This window comes from Blennius ocellaris, assembly GCF_963422515.1.
Source record: "Blennius ocellaris genome assembly, chromosome: 7".
In the NCBI taxonomy this organism is placed as follows: Eukaryota; Metazoa; Chordata; class Actinopteri; order Blenniiformes; family Blenniidae; genus Blennius; species Blennius ocellaris.
In genome coordinates, this window is record NC_137656.1 from 4,883,464 (window position 1) to 4,907,608 (window position 24,145).

General features: G+C 41.3%; 1 protein-coding gene across 1 annotated transcript; it reads left to right on the plus strand.

Annotated features, from left to right (window-relative positions):
* Positions 1-9,383: 9,383 nt before the first annotated feature.
* Positions 9,384-23,635, plus strand: LOC308132058 (endoplasmic reticulum aminopeptidase 1-like). Its single transcript, XM_080499001.1, has 19 exons — positions 9,384-9,410; positions 10,796-11,319; positions 11,903-12,041; positions 13,218-13,352; positions 13,443-13,563; positions 14,398-14,552; positions 15,792-15,905; positions 16,006-16,137; positions 16,376-16,507; positions 17,628-17,711; positions 17,812-17,969; positions 18,492-18,571; positions 18,659-18,842; positions 18,983-19,139; positions 19,747-19,931; positions 20,018-20,179; positions 20,278-20,418; positions 20,529-20,610; positions 21,561-23,635. Exons 2-19 carry the CDS (start codon positions 10,826-10,828, stop codon positions 21,729-21,731), a joined length of 2,826 nt encoding a protein of 941 aa, XP_080355127.1. The 5' UTR covers positions 9,384-9,410; positions 10,796-10,825; the 3' UTR covers positions 21,732-23,635.
* Positions 23,636-24,145: the final 510 nt, after the last annotated feature.

Sequence of the window (24,145 nt, forward strand, 5' to 3'; positions counted from 1 at the left end):
GTGTTGGAGTTAGGTGGGCCAAATGAATGATGAGCAGCGGTGGTGAGCGTTGAGGCTCATCGTGTGTCTGCCGAGGTCAGGTGGCCCAGCTGAAGGCTTACGTAAGGCGCTGCAGGGTTTAAGCACGACAAGGTGAAGGGATTTGTAGACCGCTGGTGACTATAACAAGCGGAGTCAGTCACCCAGCTCACGTCTCCCTTCAAGACAAAGCAGCCAGTCGAGCTGCGCAATAATTAATCGCTTCTGAAAACCATTTTGATTAAAACAAACTTTTTTTTTAAACTTCTGAACAAGTGACACAAAAAGTGTGAACTAGTGAGGCTGGAAAGTTCCCCAGGGGTATCTATGATCAATATATTTACAGCTTTAAGGAGATGATTAACTAATGACGGTGCGTTTTTCACTCGTCTTCTTTATGTTCACATAATCCCGGATTAGCCAACAGAGGCTAATCCTTGTTGATCTCTGGTGGCTGCTTGCACGTGGGAGGACTTCAAATGAATTTGGAAAGACAGAGGGAAACTGATTATCCCCATACCTGAAAACCACAAGCAGTCTTGTAGTATATGTGCACTTTCTACGTTTTGTACCATGCCACTTTATGGGCCATTATTTATTTTTCTGTTCTGTTACTTTTTTTTGGCTTGCTTTTCTCTTTATTTTATTTTATTTTATTTTATTTTATACTTTATTGTATTTTATATTTCATTGTATTTTATTGTATGTATTTTTTTGTATTTTATTTTATTATTTTTTTAATATTTAATATTTTAGTTTTAGTTTAGTTGTTCCCACATGTCCGAAATGAACTTTTAAACCAAATCAATTGTATATAAAACAACCGGAATCAAGGCATCTTTGAAATAGCTGGGATGAGTCACTGCACTGGTCAATGGTTGAGACAACAGGAGAAACTTGAACACGTCAAATATCGTTATTGAACTTCGGCAATCAAAGTGGAACAGCTTGAAAAGTCACATCAAGTCAAGCTTGACTAAATGTAGCTCCATATTTTAGAACAAGTGTGTCAAACATAAGGCCCAATGTCTAAAACCGGCCCACCACAGGGTCCAGTATGGCCCACCGATGACATGTCAAAGTGCAAAAATTACCACAAAAAGTTCAAATTTGATAGAAGTCACTGCTATTTCTGCTTTATTTACCGTTTTAATGCCTTTTTTTTTTTTCTTCGCTCAGTTGCTTCTGTATTGCCAGCATCAGGTAGCATTTAGCACTTCGTGAGGGTGTGTTGGGAAGCAGGAACGGGTAATATTAACCTGAGGCAAATTCAATGTCGCAGATTGAATTTAAAGATTATTACACATTTGGAAAGCCCCAACAGGCCAAACTCAAGTTACTTGTTGCATTTTTAGCTGAAACAAAATATTCAAACAGATAATTTTGCACCAGGACACGTCAGTAACAATGGGTTTATGTTGTCAAACTCGAGAAATCATCCAAGAAGACTGATACCTGACTAAATCTTTTACTGACATGTTTTAAAAAAAAACAAACAAACAAAAGAAGCACGGGTGGTGCTAACTTGTTATTTTGGCCCCGGCTGAGCAACTGTGAGGCAGGATTGAATTATGCGAAAGTAGGCCACTGATGTGTTCGCCCCCGGGAGAGCAGAGGGAAAACAAGGGGAGGCAGTCAGACGGGAGTCCCTGAGATTTATCATCCACACGTCCAACATACAGCCTCCTTTCTCCAGACCCCAGCAGCTGTGTGCTCACACCAGGTCGACAGAAGACGCTCGGATTCCAACCATTCGGTCTCCAGTTGGCTCAACTCTCCTGTTCAGACAACTGGAGCCCGCTCTGCAGGGGGGACATTTCTCCTCAACACCGCAAACAGAAAATGTGACTGTCTCAGCATTTTGTTTAGTGGCGGGTGTTTTTTTTTTTTTTCGTATGGGCAACCAGAATACTAGAATACCAATAGCGTGAGGGTGAAATCGTAAAACCATGCATACGGGCTACAGAAATCATGTGATGACATGCATCAGGCAACATTAAGTTGAGGAGAACCAACGTTTCGTTGAGAATTTCAATGAATTGAATGATTGTTTTTGCATTTTTAGTTGTGATACCTTTAAAGGGATAATACATGTTGCTTGTTTTTTTTTTTTTTAAGGATGCACTAGCTGTGAAAGATGGCAGAGAAATAGCGAATTAGCATTGAATGAGAAACACAATCAAACAAACAAATACCTGAACCTGAAGACGGCCATGAAATCACAGACAGGGGAGAGGTGATGAATTATAGAGCAGCTCTTGGTGTTTAAATCCCACTAATTCTGATCAGTCTGAACAAAGAAAAACATCCAACTGCCAAAACTAATAAGTCTCTCAGGTGAAGAGTCTCATACAAATACATGCATCAGCATTTCTTGTTTGCTCGTCACAAACACTGTATATAATGAATGAAGTGAATAAGTTAAAGTAAACAAGGGGACAAAAAAAAAAACATTTAAGCAAGAGGAGATAATGGATCCTGGCCTTTTTCTGTAAAAAGGCCTTTAACAGATCAGTTTTACAGATCTGTTCTCGACTCGAGAAGATTTTTATAACCACAGCAAAGGAACCCCAATGCCCCCCCCCCCCCCCCCCCCCAATCCCACCCCCTCGGAGAACCAAGAAAATCATAACTAAACTAAGAATTGCCACCACTAACTGAATACACGTGGGCCATATGTGCAACAACCAACTTGTTTTGCTTTCTGAGTTTTAACAATGAAATCCTGCTTGGAAAATAAGCACACGATTGGAAACTGCCCCGAATTCAGCTGCAACTTGAACAATAAGCCTTTCTGACATTGCGACAACTTCAAAGTTTGTCACACGCCGCTGAAGATAAACACCATCATTCTAATTTATTGGCTTCTCTGAACTCCTTGCAGGACCAGTTTGCCAAAGCCTGCACATGTATGCAGACGCCTTCAAAACAGCCTGGAGGCGTCCGAGCGGGATTTCCTTTTTAGCACGGTAAACTTTTGTTTTCTCACACGCTTCATTGCAGGAGTTCTCCTGCAGGTTTACAGGGAAGAGGTCCCGCTCACAGTTTGGGAACTTTACATAGTTTAGATGCTACAGTATTGGATCCAGTAAGAAAACGATAGATTCCAATCTAATATCGCCCTGAAAAGGAGGCTGAATTTTACCCCTCAACATTTTATGCAGTGAAAAATCTGAGAATCAATTAGTTTAGGATGAACAGAATATTTCAACAAAAGGTGAACAACATGTGTAAAGTCTATTTCCTGTATGACGAACTGAAGCTGAACATATTTATCTCTAAATTGCCTCAGTAATCTTCAGATTTCAATGTTTCTTTGACACGTTTGAAGTCTAAACTTGGAGACGTCCATGCAGCCCCTCAGCATGATGGTGCCTCCACCATGTTTAATCTGTTTTGTTGTGTCGTTTTCCTTCAGCCTTCCGGCAGAGCGTTTCGTCACGCTGCCTCGCTTGGGTTCATGTTTGGTTTGGGTTAAATTGTTTCAGCACAAAATCAAGAGTTTTCCCGAAAAAAAAACTAAAAGGAATTTTAATTTATTACATTTGTGGATGCTCTGAAACTGTGTCATAAACATATATCAAACTAATTTTACTCTTGATTGTTACGCTTGCAAAAACTCTGTGCTTCTGATTTGTTGAACTAAAAATACACAGAACATTTGTAGAAACTGCTTCTTTCCGATTCGCTCAAACAGCTACGACCTTTATGACTAAAATATACGTTCTGGAGATGTGGAGTCCCTGAAACATGTTTCAGTTTCAAAATGAAGACATAGTTGATCAATTGTACGTATAGTTTCGCAACATTGACCAAAACTGCAACTGTGTGTGGTTTTAAAAAAAAAAAAAACAATAATTAAGAACTCTAGCTATTTAACTGTCTTGCCATTTTAACAGTTTCTGTCACTTTTTGCCCGTTTCTGCCATTTTTGCGTCTTTTGAGCCATGTTTAGCTTTATTAGAATTTACACCTTTTCCTTTGATTTATATGTTGCAGCTGTTTGAACACCTTAAGTTTAAGCTGTTTAAACTATTTTAGCTGTTTTATCTTTTATTTTTTTAATCCATTTTTTATTAAAAAAAAAAAAAAAAGAATTTCCCTTTTATCTTTCCATCAAATACAGCAACATTGACTGGGAAGGTGTTTATCATCATAGTATATATCCATTTATTAAATATAATAAAGAAAATATGACACATGACTATAATTTTTCAACAATTAATATCCAGCAACAACAAAATATATAGATGAGATCAATGTAGAAATAAATAATAATAATAATGTTGGCCAGTTTTAGACAGTAAGCATGTCTACTCACATTGAATGAAAATCTTTTTTTAGTTCTGAGTTGTTCTAGTATTTATTTGTGGTTCCCTTCCAGAGACGTTAGGAACTCGACATGTATCACCTGCAGTGGAAAAGGAAGGAGCAGTTCCATATTGTAGAGGTAAAACTCACATTTGTCACGTTCAGATAAGACTCCCTTTGGATTTTTTCTTCTGAGCAACAAAAATACAGGTTTTGCCACTACAGAGGGGCTATAGAGCCACGAGCTGCAGACCCCTCGTCGAGGCTTTGATATCGATCATATCTGTACTGGGTTAGAAAAGGTCTCAGTTTCTGATTTATGTGCCAAAGCTTTGAGTGTCTTCACACAGAAGTTTGTTCCTGTGGCAGCAGAGCATTTGAACCAAACAAAGGTGTGTTTGTTTGAACGGTCTTCATTCTAAACACTTTCAGAGGCTTTTAAATGGTAAACGAGCTCAATGTTATCCTGTGTCCACACAGATGGGAGTTCTGGGAACGGCAAACTCTGGTGTGTAATAAAATGATAACGACCCCCAAAGTTCTGGGAACTCTGGAAACTTCCACAAGTCTTAAAGTTTGTAGTTGACCCCGGACATTCAAAAACACCGGTGGGCTCCATTCCCTGAATGCAATGACTGCTTTTACTGCCTCAGCTTCAACTTTCTGTTCGTCTGAATTCATCGCAGAGACAAACTTCTTCCTTCTTCTTTGTGAACGTTTTAGCCAAATGAGTAGAAATCATTGAGCTTTTTTTTAATTTCCAGGTTGTATCATCTGTGTCAGCTCCCGAAGCATTCAAGGACAGTTGTGTTACTCATCCACATTTTCCAAAAGCTCAGAGTCGTGCTTTTAAAACCAAGAAAAATGTGCCTCAGGCGGAGGCTTTGGCCTTTGAAAATACTCAAGAATTCAACACTAATAGCTGAATTTATAACGACATACAATGTTGTTTTTTTAAAATGGTTTTCATAATGGCTCAACTTATTTGTTGTCATATAACTCTAGCATGAGGATATATTTTCATTTCATGGCTGCAGAATTGTCCAAAAACCTGCAATGAGTTCAGTCTTCAGTATCAAAACACAATATTACGTTTTTTGTTTTTTTTTGCCCATGCATGTTATAAATGCTGATGAATTTGGATCTCCACTCTTCTCAATGTCTCTGCTTTTAGGAAACGTTTCCATTTTCTATACACCAGAACTGCATGCTGTATTGCAATATATACTATATACCTACTGCAAAAACCCGTCTGATTTGCAACAATCCATGTTTCCATGCACTGAGCGTTTCGTGCTCGGCACGTCCATATCTCCAGCCCTACTGTACTCGATGGTACTCACAGCAAATCACATTTTACTTGGTTATTTCAAGTAAAAACCACAAAAATTTGTGAAAATGACTTAAAACAACTAATTCAACTTCTGAAAATCTCCCAACATGAACTGACTCACATTTGATTGAAAAGATGTTAAAAAAACAAGCAGTTTTACCTGTTTAAAATTGGGTCCAAATAGAGAAAGAGCACTGTTGTTTAAAAGTATAAATCCCAAAGCACAAAGACATCATCATATACTTTTGTTTATAACAAGTGCCATTGTGATCACCCTCTCAACAAAATTATTGCATATTGTGTCTTTAACTTATATCCTCCACAATACGCTATAAACAACACATGAACAACTAGTGGAACACATTCCTGTAGTTTATCCACAGGCATATTTATAATAGGTGATTGTGTGATGTGACACTCATTCCAAGCACATTTGAACCAGGGATTGATTGAAATTGCACCAAATTTCTAAATTAATGAATTGCAATTTATTGCATTTCCATAAATCTCCGTGGTGGAAGAGGTCAGTCACAATCAGGAATGTCTATGATGTTTCCCTCACTCATGATTTACTTATGATATACTTATTGGACATTGTTTTAAAACAAGTTTCAAACACATTTCTCTTCCTGGCTCATCTTCATTTATTAGCCAATGAATATTTTGACAGTTTTTCTGAATACAATTCATCCATCATTTATTGAGAAGTCATTAGCATTATTTGCTCAGTCATAAATACCTAAAGAATCAAAACGTTACATAACATTCACCCGACTCAGCCACAGCCTAGCATCGTGACATAATGTTTTCAATCGCAAAACTCACTAATAACTAGAAATAATACAACACAACACCCCTTCCAGAGTGTTGTGTTGTGACTCATACACCATGGGTGATGACAAAGTCCAACAAAATCCACATGGACGGCAGCCGCACACATTGATAATATTTCATGCCCCGTCCCTCGGTGACACACAGGCTGTCACTGAGCATCACCAGCCGAGCGGAGAGGCTGGCTTTTCCTTTGTCGGAGCAAAAAAAAAAGGAAAAAAAAACAACCTGGCAGCTGACTGGGTGTTGTGGGAAAGCAGGCCGAGTCCTCCCTTGGGGCAGGGAGTAGTGAATACCTCACATGCACCTATAAACCATACTCCATACTCCTTGTTTTCATATGAAAGCTCCACACTGAAAACTGTCCAAGCGATGCTCATAAAAACGTTGCCCAATAATGAATTTATGCAACATTTCCCCGACTCAGGAAGGCTGCAGGGCTTGCAACGTCTAAAAAATTCATTGGTAGTGACGCTCCCCACTGGGAAACTCATACCAGAAAGGCTTTACGGCAATGCAACTGTAGACATTTAGAGATTTTTTTCATTGGCTCGGGCAAGAAAAATCTACAAAAACTGTACAACACCAGCAAACTATTGCACAAGAAGGGCACATTGTGCACAGTGTGGGTTGTGGCCTTTTGACTTGTGGTAGGTACATGATGTTCCCATATAGGGTACATGGAAACATGTGTGCTTGCAGGCACTGCCTTGACATATAGTTCATATTGAGATTGTAAACACTGAAATCTGCAAGCCACATGCATCTGAAGACTTATATAAAAGGCTTTTTTATATAAAAGGTAGGGTCAATAAATAGCATTTGCTTTAGATAACTTGGTGGGGGGGGGGGGTGATTTAGTTTAAACTGAGAGGGTTGGGGAGGGAGGGAGAGACAGAAGAGATATGGGAGAAATTGTGGAGGGAAAACGCAGTTTGAGCATCCAGAAAAGAGCGCTCAAGTTAAAAGGAACAAAGCGTACCAAAGTCAGAGGAAGGGAGGGGGGCGTGTGTGAGGGAGCCCGTGTGTGTGAGCGAAATAAATTATATCGGACGGGTGTGTGTGTGTGTGTGGTGTGTGTTACACGCATGACATCACGATACGTGAAAGCAGCGAAAACGACGCAAAGTCAATTAACAACCAATTAATATTAATCCCAAGAGGAAGTTGTTAATAGTTGTCATAAAAATACAAAACAGAATATCTAAACCAAGTCGTGTAAACCCAACAGGAAACCAGAGGAAATGTAACAAAGCATACGCATAAATGTCGGAGAAAGAGTTGAATCTTGAACATTTTTTTCCCCTTGGTTTTTTTGTTTGTTTGTTTTGTTCTTTTAAAAGGAAAACCCAAAATGCGTAATTGCGCGGAGCTGGTCGGGGCGGCCAGGTGCAGCAGCAGACCCTTCGTGTACTCACGGCTCTATATTTACTGCTCTGCCTGCTTTCCACTCCAGCAGATGATGTTGTCGTGTGTGCCTCCTTAATCCCCTTTTTAAAAAATAAGCTGAGTAGAAAGTCCCAGTATCAGAACGCGCAGCGCGCCGCACGCGCAGCGGAGCGCAAGGGAAACAGTGGGAATCATCACGGACTCACCTCCGCTCCTCAAACGACGCTATTCTCCCCCTTTTACAGAAAAATAAAAAATAAAAAAATCTTAGCAACTCTCAGTGTTCACAGTACATTTCATAAGCACGCTCACAGGGGGTTTATTATGTTTTGAGGTGCGCCGCGCTGCGCATGCGCGTGCTGAGACTCAGGCCACCAATCGTGTGCGGGGGCTCCGCTGTACACTGAGCTTACATAACAGAGGACTAATCCACTGTAACGCCAAGAGGCAGACAGTGGGGAGAGAGTTTTCATCCGCTCAGCATCCTCCTCTCTCTGCCCACTAAACCTTTCTGACTCTGACTGGATGGCAGGTGAGAGCCACGCGCTCAGCAGCATGGCCGTTTAGAGACACCCCCATACACTCAACAGTGGCATCAAAGGAAATCCGTTTTAACGACATAATGCAAGACTTTTGCATGAAATTACAATTTTTAATGGCACGATGCGCCATTCACCCATGATACACCCTGGATAAATGCACACTCGCCATCAGGGGACATTTAGGGTCACCAAATAACCTCACATGCTCGTTTTTGGTCTGTCTGTGGCAGGAGCAAACTCCACACAGCAAGGCCTCGGTTGGGATTTGAACCCACACCTTCTCGCCGTGAAGTCAGAGAGCATCACAGTGAAAAAGCCTGGTTCAAATATGAACTTATCAAGTTTTTGCTTCGTTTATTGTATTTTCAGGCTTCTGTTCTTAACCACTTTGTTTTAATTTATTTCCTTATGTCTTTGTAAAGGACTGTAAATTGTCTTGTGTCTCAATGGTGCTGTAGAACTACATTAAATTGCCGTTTGCTCTCAATTTAATTCATTTTGCTTTTGCCCCCTCTTCTTTTTCATATAATGCAGAAATGCAATGTAGGGTGGTTATTGTTCACGGTGTATGTGCAGCGTTTGTGCCTTCCATAGTATGCAATTAAAAAAAGAGGGGAAAATAACAAAAACAAAGGCAAGCACGCCCACTAAAGTGAGTGCGCCCCCTGCAGGACAAGCCTCGCCTCTGCGGGACGCACACAACGCACATGACGCGGAACTTCCTGTTTCTCAGCGCTGTGACTACAAACATGTTTCCCTGTGTATCTGTGAACGCTTTATCTGTCTCAAAACAGCCTGGGTGTCCTGTAAATGGGCAGCAGAATCGGAAAACGTCCTGAACTCGGCTGCTTGATCTGCACTTTACACGGACGCGACTGCTTAAAAGCGCAGAGACACAGAATAATAATATTCATAAATCCATCCTGCTCCTCCTCCTAGAAATACCTGTTTCACTTTCATTTACTGCTTCTGGAGAGCACGACACGGTAACACTGTCTATTTGGACTTATTTCACTTAATCCGAACAAAGATGCATAGTAATAGTTATAATTTTGATCACATCAGACACTTTAATGCGTTAATGACGAATGAATGAGTGAATGAATCTGAACGGTTGAAATCGAAAGTGTGGAGATGGTGCATTGTCATGCTGTCAACAGTTTGAATAAGACAATCAGACAAATGTGAGAATAAATGTGTAACTACAGGTGATAATGTAACTCGATGTCTTTAAAGTGAATAGTTGATGTAGGAGGATGCCCAATATCTGCAGAGAAGCTTGTGAACATTTCAAATCCTCAAAAACAAAAAAAACCCTGTAACTGCTGTCAAAAGAAAGTGAAGTTCTTTTTGCTGCTGTTGTGTGTCCAATCTGCGTTAATCAGACATCTTGGGAGTCGAAGTTTCAGGTGTCAAACAAACGTTGCCATATAAACAATTAAAAACCGACTAAACTAGGCGGCATAAGCAATTAGTATGGATTACATTTTTACTAACAGTATAGGCCATAAGTTCTTTCTTACTGAGCTGAATCAATGAAATACTTGAAGCAGGGCTGTCAACCATACAGCCCACGGGCCAGGAATCCAAACCAGCCTGCAGGTAATTGCCAGGCTTTAGGTGCAATAAGCACCAACAAAGGACAATCTTTAAAGATTAAATTCAAAAGTTATTATGGCACTATTTTTCTCACTATTCTCCCCTCTGACACAATCCAACTCTGCTATTTCTTATGGTGCACAGTGGTGTTTGGAGTTGATTCACTTAAATGGAGGATCAGCTCTTCGTTCCCTCCAGACTGTGTCAGTCTTGCTTATAACAAGTGTAAAATAGGAAGTTTTCTCCCCTTTCTCTTTTTATTCTTTGTGTGTTTCTGGAAAAAAAACTGGTCAGATTTTCCCTTCGGGCCCTCGATTGTAAAATAGATCTGTCCAGGTGGCTCTGGGATTTATCCAGGACTCTGTCCACTCTGCGTTGAGGAGCCTCCGACTTGGACCAATGAGATTTGGGATTTCTGTAACTAGTCAAATTTAATTTCAGCCTGCTGCAGCCACTCGCTGCAACCCGATTTCTGATAGATGGACAAATACGATATACAACTTTATATATTGATATAGAATGTCTATTTCTCAGTATGTTTGGTTTTTTCCTTTCCTGAAGGTCCTCAACTGCTTCACTTTAAAAATCTGGCTTGTTTTGTATATTTTTGGGGTGGATTCCCCTCATTGTTAGACAGATGTTTCCTCATGGGGAGAACAGTTCTATGGTTTCATTGTTGGAGTTTATGCAGAAAATGGTGCCGGACTGAAGAGAAAGAATCTTTAGGGCTATGGCTTCCCTTTAAACTGAAATCTAACACTTTGTCTCTCAGGTGAGAGGATTTCCTTCCTTCTTTGTCACCATGTTGGTCGTGCCTCGTCTGTTGGCGCTCGTTTCCGTCGCCCTTCGGCTCTCGACTGCGGCGCAGCTGCCGAACCAAAGCCAAGCCAAAGACCCCCCTGTAGCCACCAACGGCGAGCCGTTCCCGTGGGACCGCATGAGGCTGCCGAAAACCGTCTCGCCGCTCCACTACGACCTGAGCATCCACCCCAACCTGACCACACTGGACTTCACCGGCGTCGTCCGCATCGAGCTGGACGTCCATGAGGACGTGGACGCCGTGATCCTCCATGCCAAGAACATGCAGATATCCGGCGCACTGCTGTTGGCGCCTGACGGCATGAAGGCCCTCAAGTTGTTGGAGTATCCTCGGTTTCACCAGCTGGCGCTGCTGTCGGACTCGGTGCTCAGCAAAGGCAGGAAGTATGAAGTCCAGCTGGCGTTTGCTGCTAACTTCTCTGACAGCTACCACGGGTTCTACAAGAGCAGCTATCGGACCAAGACTGGAGAAGTCCGGTAAGACTCTCAGATCTGTTTTCAAAGATGGAGGTTGTAGATTTCATTGTTTATGTGAAGGCATTTCAAAAGGTGAAGATCTTTGCCAGTCCAAGACTAATGAATTAATGTCTCTTGTTATATTTGATTGGAAATGATCAGATATAGACAAATGTCTGAGGTCAATATATATAAATATATTGGAAATAATTGGGAAAACCAAAATATCTTTAGTAGCATTATTTCACTTACAGAGAATGAAAACCGTCCAGGAGTCATCATCCAGAAATCCTTCATTTTGCCACAAAATAGTTAGAATCGGTACCAAGAGCGGAAAAATTAAGTAAAGAAACAAACTCTTGTTGATTGTCCACACATGATCTTTCAACTTGAACAGTTTTCTTTTTCCAAAGAATGTGGATCTTATCTAATATGCCTATGGTCAGCACCATTCCTGACAGCAGTGAAGCTGAAATTAAAGCGGATACTGCCTTAATCCGGGTAGAAAAAAAAGGATCAAATTTAATTTCAATTGACTGGTGTAGAGCGTGGTCATCCAAGTAGCTTCAACGGCCTTATCCATACTGCTGTGATACGTCTTCAGAGTCATGGCATCCACGCAGTTCGAAGCAACCTTCGCCCGCGGAGCCTTCCCCTGTTTCGACGAGCCTGCATTCAAAGCCAACTTCACCATACGGATCGTACGAGAGCCGCAGTACATCACCATCTCCAACATGCCCAAGGTAGGCCTGAGTACAGCTACTGCAGTTTATAGTCAGCACCAAAGAGGAAGTGTCAGCAAGGAAGAACTGCTCAGTGAAGCTAAATCTTGAATTTTTCTTGTTGCTTTCACTGTGACTCTCCGTCCCTCAAAGAGTTGCGCATTGACCCGATTGATCCATCATGAAGAAGTTCCCATTTAAATATGCAATTGTCAGTGAGTCGGACTGGTGGTTGTGATAGACCTCATGTTGGTGGTCGATGCGGGATTATAGCACCAGAGACTCAAAGTTCTTGCATTGTGAGGGAAATTATCACACACATCTTGTGGTAGATGGAGTTCATATAGTGCTTTTCTATTGGTAAACAGTCTGCAAAGCAGTCACATTCACATACACCAACGACAGCACCTGCTATGCAAGCTGCTCAATCCAGAGCAGTTTGGGTTTCAGTATCTTTCTCAAGGACACTTTGGCAAACCTGTAACATTTTGACTGAGAGACTTTCTCTTCCAATGTCATAACATGAAAACAACCAGCCATAGCCCCAAAGACATATATAATGGCAGTTTCTGCCTATTGGAGCTGATGTAGCAATGTGGCGGCCATCTTGGATGGGTCCCCCCTTCGCTACTACTGCTGTCACTTCAGTCAAGAACGTCGTTACAGAATATGCTCATCCAATATGGCTGCAGCGCTGATCATGCTTCAACAGCCGATGAGGAGTCTACTCAAGTTTATGATCTGTCCTGACTGCCGGTCCCGTGGGGCGGGTCGCAGCTCGCCATTCAGCCAATCACGCTAACTCGGGTCTTCCGCTCAACAAAGCACGACTGGCTGGAAACGTGTCACACGGGAACAGATGCCTTCATGATTCAAAAACAGAAGTGCTGAGCAGACTGGGGCAGAACGATTACAACCCCATATTTGAGAAATGGTGAAATTGTTGCAGCTTTCTAGGATAAAGCCGGTCAAATTATCATAGAAAAAAGAGAATTCTTGCACACCTAGCAGCCATGTTCTACTGTTTCTATCACAGCTGTAATCTGTTTTGCTAGAATTGCTGTAGGGTAGTATCCTGAGAAATTCATACGCCCATCTGAAGCGATGAGTTCTCAGTATTTAAGTTGGATAGAAATTAAAGCGCCTTCATTTAAAGTTTGTTGGTACTTCGGACATTGTGGCTCCTTCCTTTTCTAGGTGAAATCTGTGGAGTTGCCCGGAGGTCTGCTGGAGGACTACTTTGACACCACTGTTAAAATGAGCACCTACTTGGTGGCGTACATCGTGTCCGACTTCCTGTCCGTGAGCAAGACCACCAAACACGGCGTGGAGGTGAGATACACGAGTCTCTGTCTTCGTAGGAACCAGTTCACCTGTTGGAAGTTCACAGCAGGATAAGTGCCGTTTGTTTATTCTCATCAGATTTCAGTCTACGCCGTTCCTGAGAAGATCGACCAGACGGCCTACGCTCTGGACGCTGCTGTGAAGCTGCTGGATTTCTACGACGACTATTTTGACATCCCCTACCCGCTTCCCAAACAGGGTCGGTAAAGACTTGTGGCATTATCATAATGCAGACTTTAGCAAAAGTAGTTCATTTGAATATTGGCTTCTCAAAGGAAAATTGCAAGGAAAAACAACAATATTGTAGAATACGTCGAGTCAGGGGTCTGAAACCTTTATGACCAAAGTGGATCCTCAAAACACGTTTACCTTTAGAATGATGTTGACACAGATTAAAACATGTCATGGATAATTTGATACACCATGAAAAATTTGCTTTCATGAAGTTTCATTTCTAATTTAGGATGGAAAACAATTCTTTATATAATCAGCTGATTTGAGCAGTTTCAACCTCCTTTTTATGGCTTTTTTTTGAGGGGGGGGTGTAATTTTAGAGCTTCTTAACCATTTTGGCCCTCTTTTGCACAGTTATGCATGTTTTTTTTGTCATTTTGAAGCATTTTATTATAGTAATTTTCGTTTTATTTTCAAACAGTTTTTCCCCCCCCATTTATGTTTACTTTTAGCATTATTTTCCATTTGAGTTATTATTTAAAACCATTTTTAATCCTCCATGTAGCAATGATAAACAAATGCAGATTTAAAGTAGGATTTTTTTCTTTTAGCTTAAAGAAATAAAGTTATCGATTCAAATGTATGTCTAGCATCATAGATTACATGATGTAATGTTATATGTTTTAGGGGGGGAAAACTATAAAAATCCAAATATTGTAAAATTGTACTTATCTATCTCAAGAAGCTGCACATGGTCTACTCTATAAGTCCGTGTCTGTTGAGAGTTCAGTGTGTTCGCAGCCAGTTTAATGTTGATTGTTTGAAGCGTGATGTGGTTGCTGGATGTTGCCCCGTGCAGATCTGGCTGCCATCCCGGACTTTCAGTCGGGTGCGATGGAGAACTGGGGTCTGACCACGTACAGGGAGAGCGGGCTCCTCTTCGACCCCGAGAAGTCCTCCGCGTCCGATAAACTGGGCATCACCAAGGTCATCGCCCACGAGCTCGCACACCAGGTAGCTGCTTTCTATCAGTTAGGGCTTGATTTGAACGGAGCCATTTCGAATCCCCAAATGTTCTCCGCCTTTTGAATGTTGATACTGGTGCTTAAAAGAAAAAAAAAAAGAGTGTAAATCGTTGATTAGAAGAATTTTGGGCAATTCGCAAGGATCAGGCACGTTTTAACAGCATTGTGATGTCAATAGGCACATCATACATGTGTGAAAAGTCTGAATTGTAAAAAGAAAAAAATGTGTTTCCATAAGCTCGTTCAACGTCGACCAATCAGATGGAGCCCTACATGCCTGCTCACTAAGTATATTTGAGTGTCTGAGTTAAGATAGTGAGTTCAGAGAGCTTATAAATGATGGAACGGATGGAGAAAAGCAAGTGAAATCTATTTAAAGAACTCGTGACTAGTCTCTTATTCACATTGAATGCAGCTCGCCACAGCACTCTGGGTATCTTGTGGTGATTCAGCTTTTTGTTTCCACTTGAAGCGTTTCTGTCACGTCTGTTAAGCATGGAAACTTTGTTGCGTAGAGAAGATTTAGGTTTTTATTTATCTCAAATATGCAAGAGCGAAATGAAAAATTTTAATTATTGTACTGTGAAACGGTTGTGTAGAAAGGTGAAACAATAAACAAATTATATAGTAACTTGACAACATTATCGCATGTTTGATTACTATTCTGCTTCCTGTTATTAACAAGCTCAAGATTTCTGAATTATCTTTCCAGCTGTACATCGGCCTCTTATCTCACACCCTTCTTCTTCTGACTCCAATTAGCATGAACTTTGGATAAGCACAGCATAGTGAAGTTTTAATAGTCCAATGAAGACATGAATTCATTAAATAATTATGTGTTTCAAGGTCAGGGGTGTTAAACACGTTTTAGTTAATGAGCCGCATTCATTCGCGATTTCATCTTGAGTGGGTCAGACAGGTAAAATAGTGCCATAATAACCTTTAAATTTAAGCTTTAAACTTTATTTGTTGTGGCACAGAGTTGCATGATTAAAATGTCTATATTTTCACAAAGCCGAACAATTACTTCAGAAAATAACTGCAGTTTCAACATAGAGCTGATTTTATTGAAATCTTCTGGTGCAAAATACAGTAAAATGTCCTAAAAACTTCTATAAATTCACAACCTGTTTCTCCAAAGCAGAATTATGAGCACCTTGGAAATAAAACACTGGTTTACATACTGTTCTCACTACAACATGCGTGAAATGTTTCCTTCTCCGGCCAGTGGTTCGGTAACCTGGTGACGATGGAGTGGTGGAACGACCTGTGGCTCAACGAAGGTTTCGCCAAGTTCATGGAGTATATTTCCCTGGACATCACCTACCCAGAACTGCAAGTGGTGAGGGCTGAGGGCAGAAGCAGCTTGTTCTGCGTCGTACTTACTGCCTCAATAGGTTTAATTTTTTTCGAGATCGAACTGTTTTCCGTCTTTGCTCCAGGATGACTTCTTCTTGGGAAAGTGTTTCGAGGCCATGGAGGTGGACGCCTTCAGCTCCTCCCACCCAGTCTCCACTCCCGTGGAAAACCCCACGCAGATCCAGGAGATGTTTGACGACGTGTCGTATGACAAGGTCAGCCTCGCTCACAGACAAATGACATTTCGGCTCATTTAGAGAAAACGGACTGCATCAGCAACTCAGCCAAGCATACAGAACAGTGTTTTGAGCCAAATATGTGAATTAGATGAACTTTCAACGACAAAACATGAAGCAAGACGACTCTGTAAAGTTCTTGCCAGGTTGAAAGTACTTAGAAGTGCAACAGGTTTGACTTGGTAATATAAAGTCATCTCTCTTATATTAATCTCAGGGTGCTTGTATTCTGAACATGCTGCGGGACTTCCTCACGCCTGAGGCCTTTGAGATCGGCATCATCCGATACCTGAAGCGCTACAGCTACCAAAACACCGTCAACAGCCACCTGTGGGAGAGTCTGACTGATGTAAGTATTTGTAAATGGAGAAGCTGCGCAAATAATGTTACACAAGCCTTAATCTGTTTTTGATAGAGACATAAACCACTGAAGAGCAATAATGATGAAAAATTAGGTTGGGGATAAGATTATACTTGGGCCTCTCGTACTTATCACTGAGTTTAGGGGAGATCTGCTGGAAATGAATGCAAGTCGATGTCTGCAGAAACTATGGAAACACCTTTTGGAAACACCTTTTAAAGTTTGAAATGTGGCCTTTGGGTTAAAGTTACCAGGAGGATAATGTAAGAGTAAGAAGTTAGGAAGTACGTATGAAACAAGAGAAAAGATGATGAGAAATTGCAGAATATTCCTCATTTTCAGAAAAGATCTTCAATTTTTCTGTGATATATGTTTGAAGTAACAGTTTTGAATGGCATGACAAGGCATATTTTACTCTTTTAATTTTTTTCAACAACTGTAACACTTTTCTTAAAGTTTGTTATTTTTCCTGACACTCTTTTACTTTCACAAATCATCCATAAACTACAACTTTGTTGTAGCTTCACATTTACTATCAGCTCTGATGTGAAAGCCATATATTTCAGGGGGCGTCAAACAAATGCCCTGGGGGCCATAAACGATCTGTAAGAGGCTCCAATTTGACCAATACACCAAACAATTGTTTAAAAAAAATCTTTAGATTGCGATTGTAGTCATTTTAGGTAGTAATTGTTTGGTTTTTGTGAAATAATGGCCATTTTCATGACGTATACTCTGCACCACAACCCAGAGAAAGTTTAAAGTTTAAATTCAACCGTTATTGTGGCACCAGTCCGGCCCACTCAAGATGAAATTGGGCTGAATGTGGCATCTCAACTAAAATGTGTTTGACACAACTTCCTCTTGCGTAATTTTTTTTTTTTTGGATTAAATGTCTTTCAAACTACTCAGATTTATATCCATGATGTGATTCTACCAGTTGTTGTGACTTATAATACTAGATTTGAATGAGAATTGTCCTCGGATAAATCCGTTTGACAAACTTAAGTTTGACGATCAATCAAGGTGAAGGCGTATTTGTATATACGTCTGTACGTATTTGTCTAGTTGCTCATGTTGTGTATACTTTTGTTTTTCCACAAACCAGATCTGCACCTCAGATGATTTGGACGAAGGTCGACTGAGACACAAAGAATTCTGCTCCAAACGTGAACTCCAGTCAGGAGCCACGGCGAGTGTTTCCCCTCAAGAGACGACAGAGATGAAAAGTCGACGTTTTTTTGTTGTTGTTCTGAAAGATTAATTTGAATGACGATGTGATGTGTGCACAGAAGTGGTATTCCGGTGACGTGCTGGACGTCAGGGCCATCATGGACACCTGGACGCTGCAGGAAGGCTTCCCCCTGGTCACAGTGCAGGTCAAAGGTCGGGAGGTCAGACTCAGTCAAGAGCGTTTCCTGAAGACGGACGATCCCTCCCTCACTGAAGGGTAAGACCCCCGATTTTCGGTTTTTACATTGTTTAATATTCAGTCTTATAAACTTATGATGGCAAATTCAATAAAACTTAAACACCATCTGGTTTGGCAGCTATCCTTTATCAAAGCATCCCATATTCACAGTTAATGCCCCTGATTGATGCATTTATCTGGAAAAAAATATGACAAAAACCTCTTAAACATCAGTCCTGGACAATAATACTCAAAATTGTGCAGGTAATGTTTAAAGGGAATGAGCTAGAAGTCAGCTTTACACCATATTATAATAGACTATATTTTATTTAGGATGCAGTTGTGTTTCATAATACAAACTTTAATGTGTTAGATGTTCAGGTTTAGTATTTTCATTCAACAACGCGTTAAGAACAAACATTTTAATCGAAGGCAACACCGTGCGCCCGTGTTCCCACTGATGACAATTATCTGTTAGTATTTAACAGCATTCGCTGAACAAACCTATTTGTCCCACACGGCAAACTTTCAATTTTATTCATCATCTCTGTGTGCCGTCAGATTCCTGTGGCAGATCCCGCTGACCTACATGACCAGCGCTTCCAGCACCGTCCACAGGTTCCTGCTGAAGACACAAACCGGTGAGGATTTCTCCATCGTTATCAACCAGAGACTTGTCTCAACCCTGTAGGTTCGTCTTCAGGCCGTCACTCTGCGCTCTCCTGCAGATGTCCTGTACCTGCCGGAGGAAGCGGCCTGGGTGAAGTTCAACGTGGACATGAGCGGCTACTACATGGTGCACTACGCCGGAGACGGCTGGAACTCCATCATCAACCTGCTGCAGCACAACCACACGGCTCTGAGCAGCAACGACCGCGCCAGCCTCATCCAGAACGTCTTCCAGCTGGTCAGGTCTGCAAGATCTCATCACCGCAGTGCATCCTGCATTACTCCGGTGGTTGCAGCACCGATTTGATGTGAAGGCTGCTGTGTGTGTGTGTGTGTGTGTGTGTGTGTGTGTGTGTGTGTGTGTGTGTGTGTGTGTGTGGCAGTGTTGGTAAAGTGAGGCTGGACACGGCCCTGGAGCTGTCTCTGTACCTGTCCAGAGAGACGGAGATCATGGCTGTGACTCAAGGCTTCGGGGAGCTTGTTCCTCTGTACAAGCTGATGGAGAAGAGAGACATGGCCGCGCTGGAGAACCAGATGAAGGTGAGAGAAGTTTTAGGTTGCAGTATTGCAGGACATCCGTATATCGATTTATTAAACTGACGGGTGGTCGTGCACATTGTGAGTTCCTTGCGTTCGTCAGGGAACAGTAAGGCCCCGTTTACAAGGCAGCGTTTCAAGTGAAAACGCACCATTTTTGCATTTTCATTTCAGAAAAGTATCGCGTTTATGCAGCAACGTTTCGAAAACGATGTCCATTTACAGGATAATGGCAGAAATGCTGAAAATTATGTAGTTATTGCCAGTTTTCTATCTGCCATTATTCGAATCTATAACTTTTACATCCAACCAAACGAATGTTGGATTTTTTTTCTATCTAAAAACTCACCAATAGCTTGTCGAACATGTAAAGGTGAAACACCATCAAGGTTTCATTTGTTCGTAAGCACTAACACTAATGAAAATCCACAGGATGGTTGCATCATCATGTTCATTCAACTGATCTGTCTGGTCCGTTCTGCATTCAAACTGCATCATTTTGTCTGGAATGACGTTTAAAAAAAAAAAAAAAGGTCTTGGTCCATTCGTTTGGTGCGCGCTACAACTCCTTTCAGCCTGACCTGATCCAGTGTTGGGTTGTGTTTGGCAGGGCTACATCGTAGACCTGTTCCGCGGCCTGATTGATCGACAGCAGTGGACGGACTCCGGCTCCGTGTCCGAGCGGATGATGAGGAGCTACCTGCTTCTGTTCGCGTGCTTCAGGAACTATGCTCCCTGTCTGGCCAAAGCCACGCAGCTCTTCCAGCAGTGGAAGGACTCTGACGGCACCATGAGGTCAGTGGCTCGCACCGAAGTCTCCTCCCAATGTACTCCGCTCAGTGTCGACATTAAATACGCCTTTTCAAATGTTGCGTTTCCAGCCTTCCCGTTGACGTCACAATGGCCGTCTTCGTGATTGGCGCTCGAACGGCAGAGGGGTGGGACTTCCTGTTTGAGAAGTACCGTCACTCGCTGCAAAATTCGGTGAAGAGCCGCATGAAGACCGCCATGTCTGTCAGTCCTCTGCAGGAGAAGCTGAAGTGGTGCGTACAGGAAGTGCAGGAACAGGGACGTGACCGTTGCTCTATTTCAGACATCAGAGGATGTGATTTTCATCCTTCGCTCGTGTTTCTGTCGGCAGGATGATGGAACAAAGTCTCACCGGGGAAGTCATGAAGACTCAGGACCTCCCCGATGTGGTCGTGTCGGTCAGTAGGAATCCCCGCGGGTACAAGCTGGCCTGGGACTTCCTCCGAGCCAACTGGCACACCCTGATCAAGAAGTCAGTCTGCTCCCCCACTACTAGTTGTGCACTTAAGCTCGTCTTGGTTTTGATCATGTACCACCTTCTGGTGTCGCTGATCATTGGGATCTCTGAACTGTTTGTGACAGGTTTGATCTCGGCTCTAACATCGTGTCTTACATGGTCACTGGAGTGACCAACCAGTACTCCACTCCAGAGATGCTTGACGAGGTGAGTGCAGATTCATGTTCATGTCAACTTCAATGAGTGAGTCCCTCCAGAACTTCTAGATCTTTTTTGGAGTCAATGCTGTCAAAATGAGTTTGGCAGTATTTTTATTTTCTCGCGATTTGGAATTTGGGGAAAAAGTCATTGTAGAAAGAGAAAGTAAACTTGAAATCCAGCTAACTAACCAACCAAATAACTAAATGACTGGAAAGAGCCTTAACAACAGAGCTGAATACTTTGTCATATATAACATTGACAAATTTGAGTTGTAGTGCAGTGTGCTCCCATTATTGAAATCTCTACATTTCATAATAGTAAAAAAGAAGTACATTCTGAAGTTTTACCTACAGTGTTCTAATGTTCTGTGTTTTAATCCAACTCATCTTCTTAGAATCAAATGTAATGTAAATATAGGTGAGACAGGGTCAAATTATTAAAAAAAAAAATCCATTAGTGTAACAACTCTGACAGTTAAAATGTTTGACAAGCACATACATTAAACACAATCTCAATCAAGTTAATACTTCCGATTGTAATGGGTCATAAAAAAACTGTTTACTAGACTATCTTTTATTAGAAAATATATCAATTCGTACTGTGTAATAAAGTCTGGCATTCAACTAAAGCTTGCTATTTGGCAGGCGGCAGGCATGTTGGATCAACTGTGATCTGTTTTTACTACCAGTCCTACTAAATTATATAATCCAGCCATCCATATTGAATGTTTGACTAAGATAAACAGCTGATACTCAACCCTGCCTGGTAATCTGCCCCGTACCAGGCAATATGTTGCCAGTGCCTCCTAGATATTGTTGATGGGGGGAAAGGCAATGTCTCTTATCGAGACTTAACATTAAAACGCAAGCGTCTGTCATTTTCAGGGTTTAAACTTCCCTCTTCCTCCTCGTTAATTAAAGATTTGTCTTTCATCGGGTGGTGGTTAATTTCTGCAGATCCGAGGCTTTTTCGGCTCCCTGACAGAGGAGACGGGCTCGGAGCTGAGGTGCATCCAGCAGACCTACGAGGCCATTGAGGACAACATCCGCTGGGTGGACACAAACCTCCCGCTGCTGCAGGCCTGGCTGGACAAGCGCAGCCACAGAGGGAATCACGAGGATTTGTAGTCGCCGGCTATACGAGTGTGAGTCGTTGTATGAGTTTGGGGACAAGGTTAGGCAATGTGACAATAATGGAACATATTTTTCGGTTTTGTAAAATCCGCTATAAAAAAAAAAAAAATTGGACTTTGCTGCAAAGGTTTATGAAAAACAATTGTAGTTTAGTTTGTGGCTCAGTTGGAATTGTTTGCACAAATCGACAACAACCGCATAGTGAAAAAAAAAGTTTATTAATTTATCGCTTTAAAGTTTTGTGTGTTAAAAACAATGAAGTACTTTAGTAACTTTTTGTTTGGCGTTTTGCTTTGTTTTTTGTTTTTATCTGCAGTTGAGACTGTTCCGCTATGATTCAAATCGTTTAGGCACAAAGTCCTACATATATTGCTGGGGCAGTGCGGTTGGAAGCTTTTGGAATTTAGTCATATTGCAAACTCTGCAAAGCAACTTTTGTAATTTGGCAAAATTTTGGGTAATTATTACAATTGCAGGATTAGAATTTTCTGCAGGGACTGAGGACCCATTTACATGACAACATTTCAAATGAAAATGCATTGTTTAACAATGGCGAGTATGGACATTCGTGTGGACGGATAGTGGAGTTCAGTTGATATTGCAGGCGACTCAAGTATAAAACGACCAGGTGCCAGGAGAATATGGACTGAGAGCCATTGTTATTATTGTCCGTCTGCTGGCACGTGTGCAGAAGCACCATTTATTACGGTCGTGGTGTACATGTGCAGTGGCAGCATTGCAGAAAGGTTGCGTTTCCATGGAGACAGACTCGAAGCCTTTTCAAAAAGTTCCACCTTTGGGGCCGAATTCAAAAAGTTGCATTTTCAGTGGCTAAAAGAGCCGTTTTTCTGGAAACAGACCCTTAAAACCCAACAAAATTTTACTGTTTTCAGTTGAAAACGTCGCGTAAACAGGGCCTGAGTTATTTTCACAACATTTTCTAGACTAAAGAATATTTCTTTCTAAGAAGTGTTTTCTTTATGCAGAAAAAGTGCTGATTCTGACTTGTAAAAGTCTTGCATATTTCTTTGAAAAGTAGTCTTATTTTAAAGGGGAGGTTTTTGTACGCGTGTGTGTGTGTGCGCGCGTGTGTGTGTGTGTGTGTGTGTGTGTGTGTGTGTGTGTGTGTGTGTGCGTGCGTGCGTGCGTGCGTGCGTGCGTGCGTGCGTGCGTGCGTGCGTGCGTGCGTGCGTGCGTGCGTGCGTGCGTGCGTCTGTGTGTGTGTGTGTGTGTGTGTGTGTGTGTGTGTGTGTGTGTGTGTGTGTGTGCGTGTGTGTGTGTGTTCTAACATTTTAAATGTACCTAGATTACTGACAAGCACAATTTATTGTGTTTGTCTTTCTCTTTTTGTTGTGATTCCAAACATTTTCTCCCCATTAATATATTTTTTGGCGACGTTTCCATCCTATTTCAAATTATTGCGACGTATTCAAAACCACTGTGTGTGTGTTTTATTACTGCTGTAAATGTTTTAAGTGAAGTTAATGTAGATTTATGCTGCATTGTTGTCGCGGAGAAAGTGAATTTTGTACAGAATTGTGGAGACAGTTTGTATAATCTGACTTTGATGTGTTTGATATTCGAGGCTTCGACACTAAACACATCAGATATCTATTTGCTAAACAGCATAAACACTCGCTGACATTATTTGTTTTGATGACACATTAACTTTGGTATTGATACTTGACGCGAATAAAAGAGCACGGTACAGTTTGCAAGAAGATAAATGAAATGTGATAAAACATTGGAATCACTTGAACTGTGTGGGTATAATCATTTGTGTTAGTGTGTGTCCTTTTATCAGTTGTATTTAACTGTTGTTGAAAAAGATCTTGATGTTTTTTTTGTGCTGGTCAAAATTTGTCATATGCGCTTAAAATATTGGATTGACAGCAAAATATGAGCCGACACGATTTTATATGACTCTAAAAACTCATGTAACAGGTTTTAAATAGCTTTTTAAATTGATGAAGTCATATAATACTGTATTACGAAGTGTGTATCATGAATTTGGATTACAACTGGAAGAAAACAATTCTTCCTTTCAAACACCAGTTTGTAAAAAATAAAATAAAAACTCTAGAAATCCCTAAACGCTCATCTACTTTTACTAATCTGATTCTTATTTGTAGACAATCTCAGAAGTTCACTTTTATCTGATACAACACCTCTTCATGTATATCCTAGATAAGTCAATAGTTTCCTTTAGTTTTTTTGACATCTCACAACATACCCACTTATTAACTCATTTCCTCTTTTATGCTTTTCTAAGACCTTTTCCCCCTCCTGTATATCCTTGGAAAATGATTTATATTTGTGTCCCTTTTCAAATCCAAACTGTTGCTGAAACCACCACACATTTATACACACATGTTGTTTTTTTTCTCCCAACTGTGGTTCAAATACAG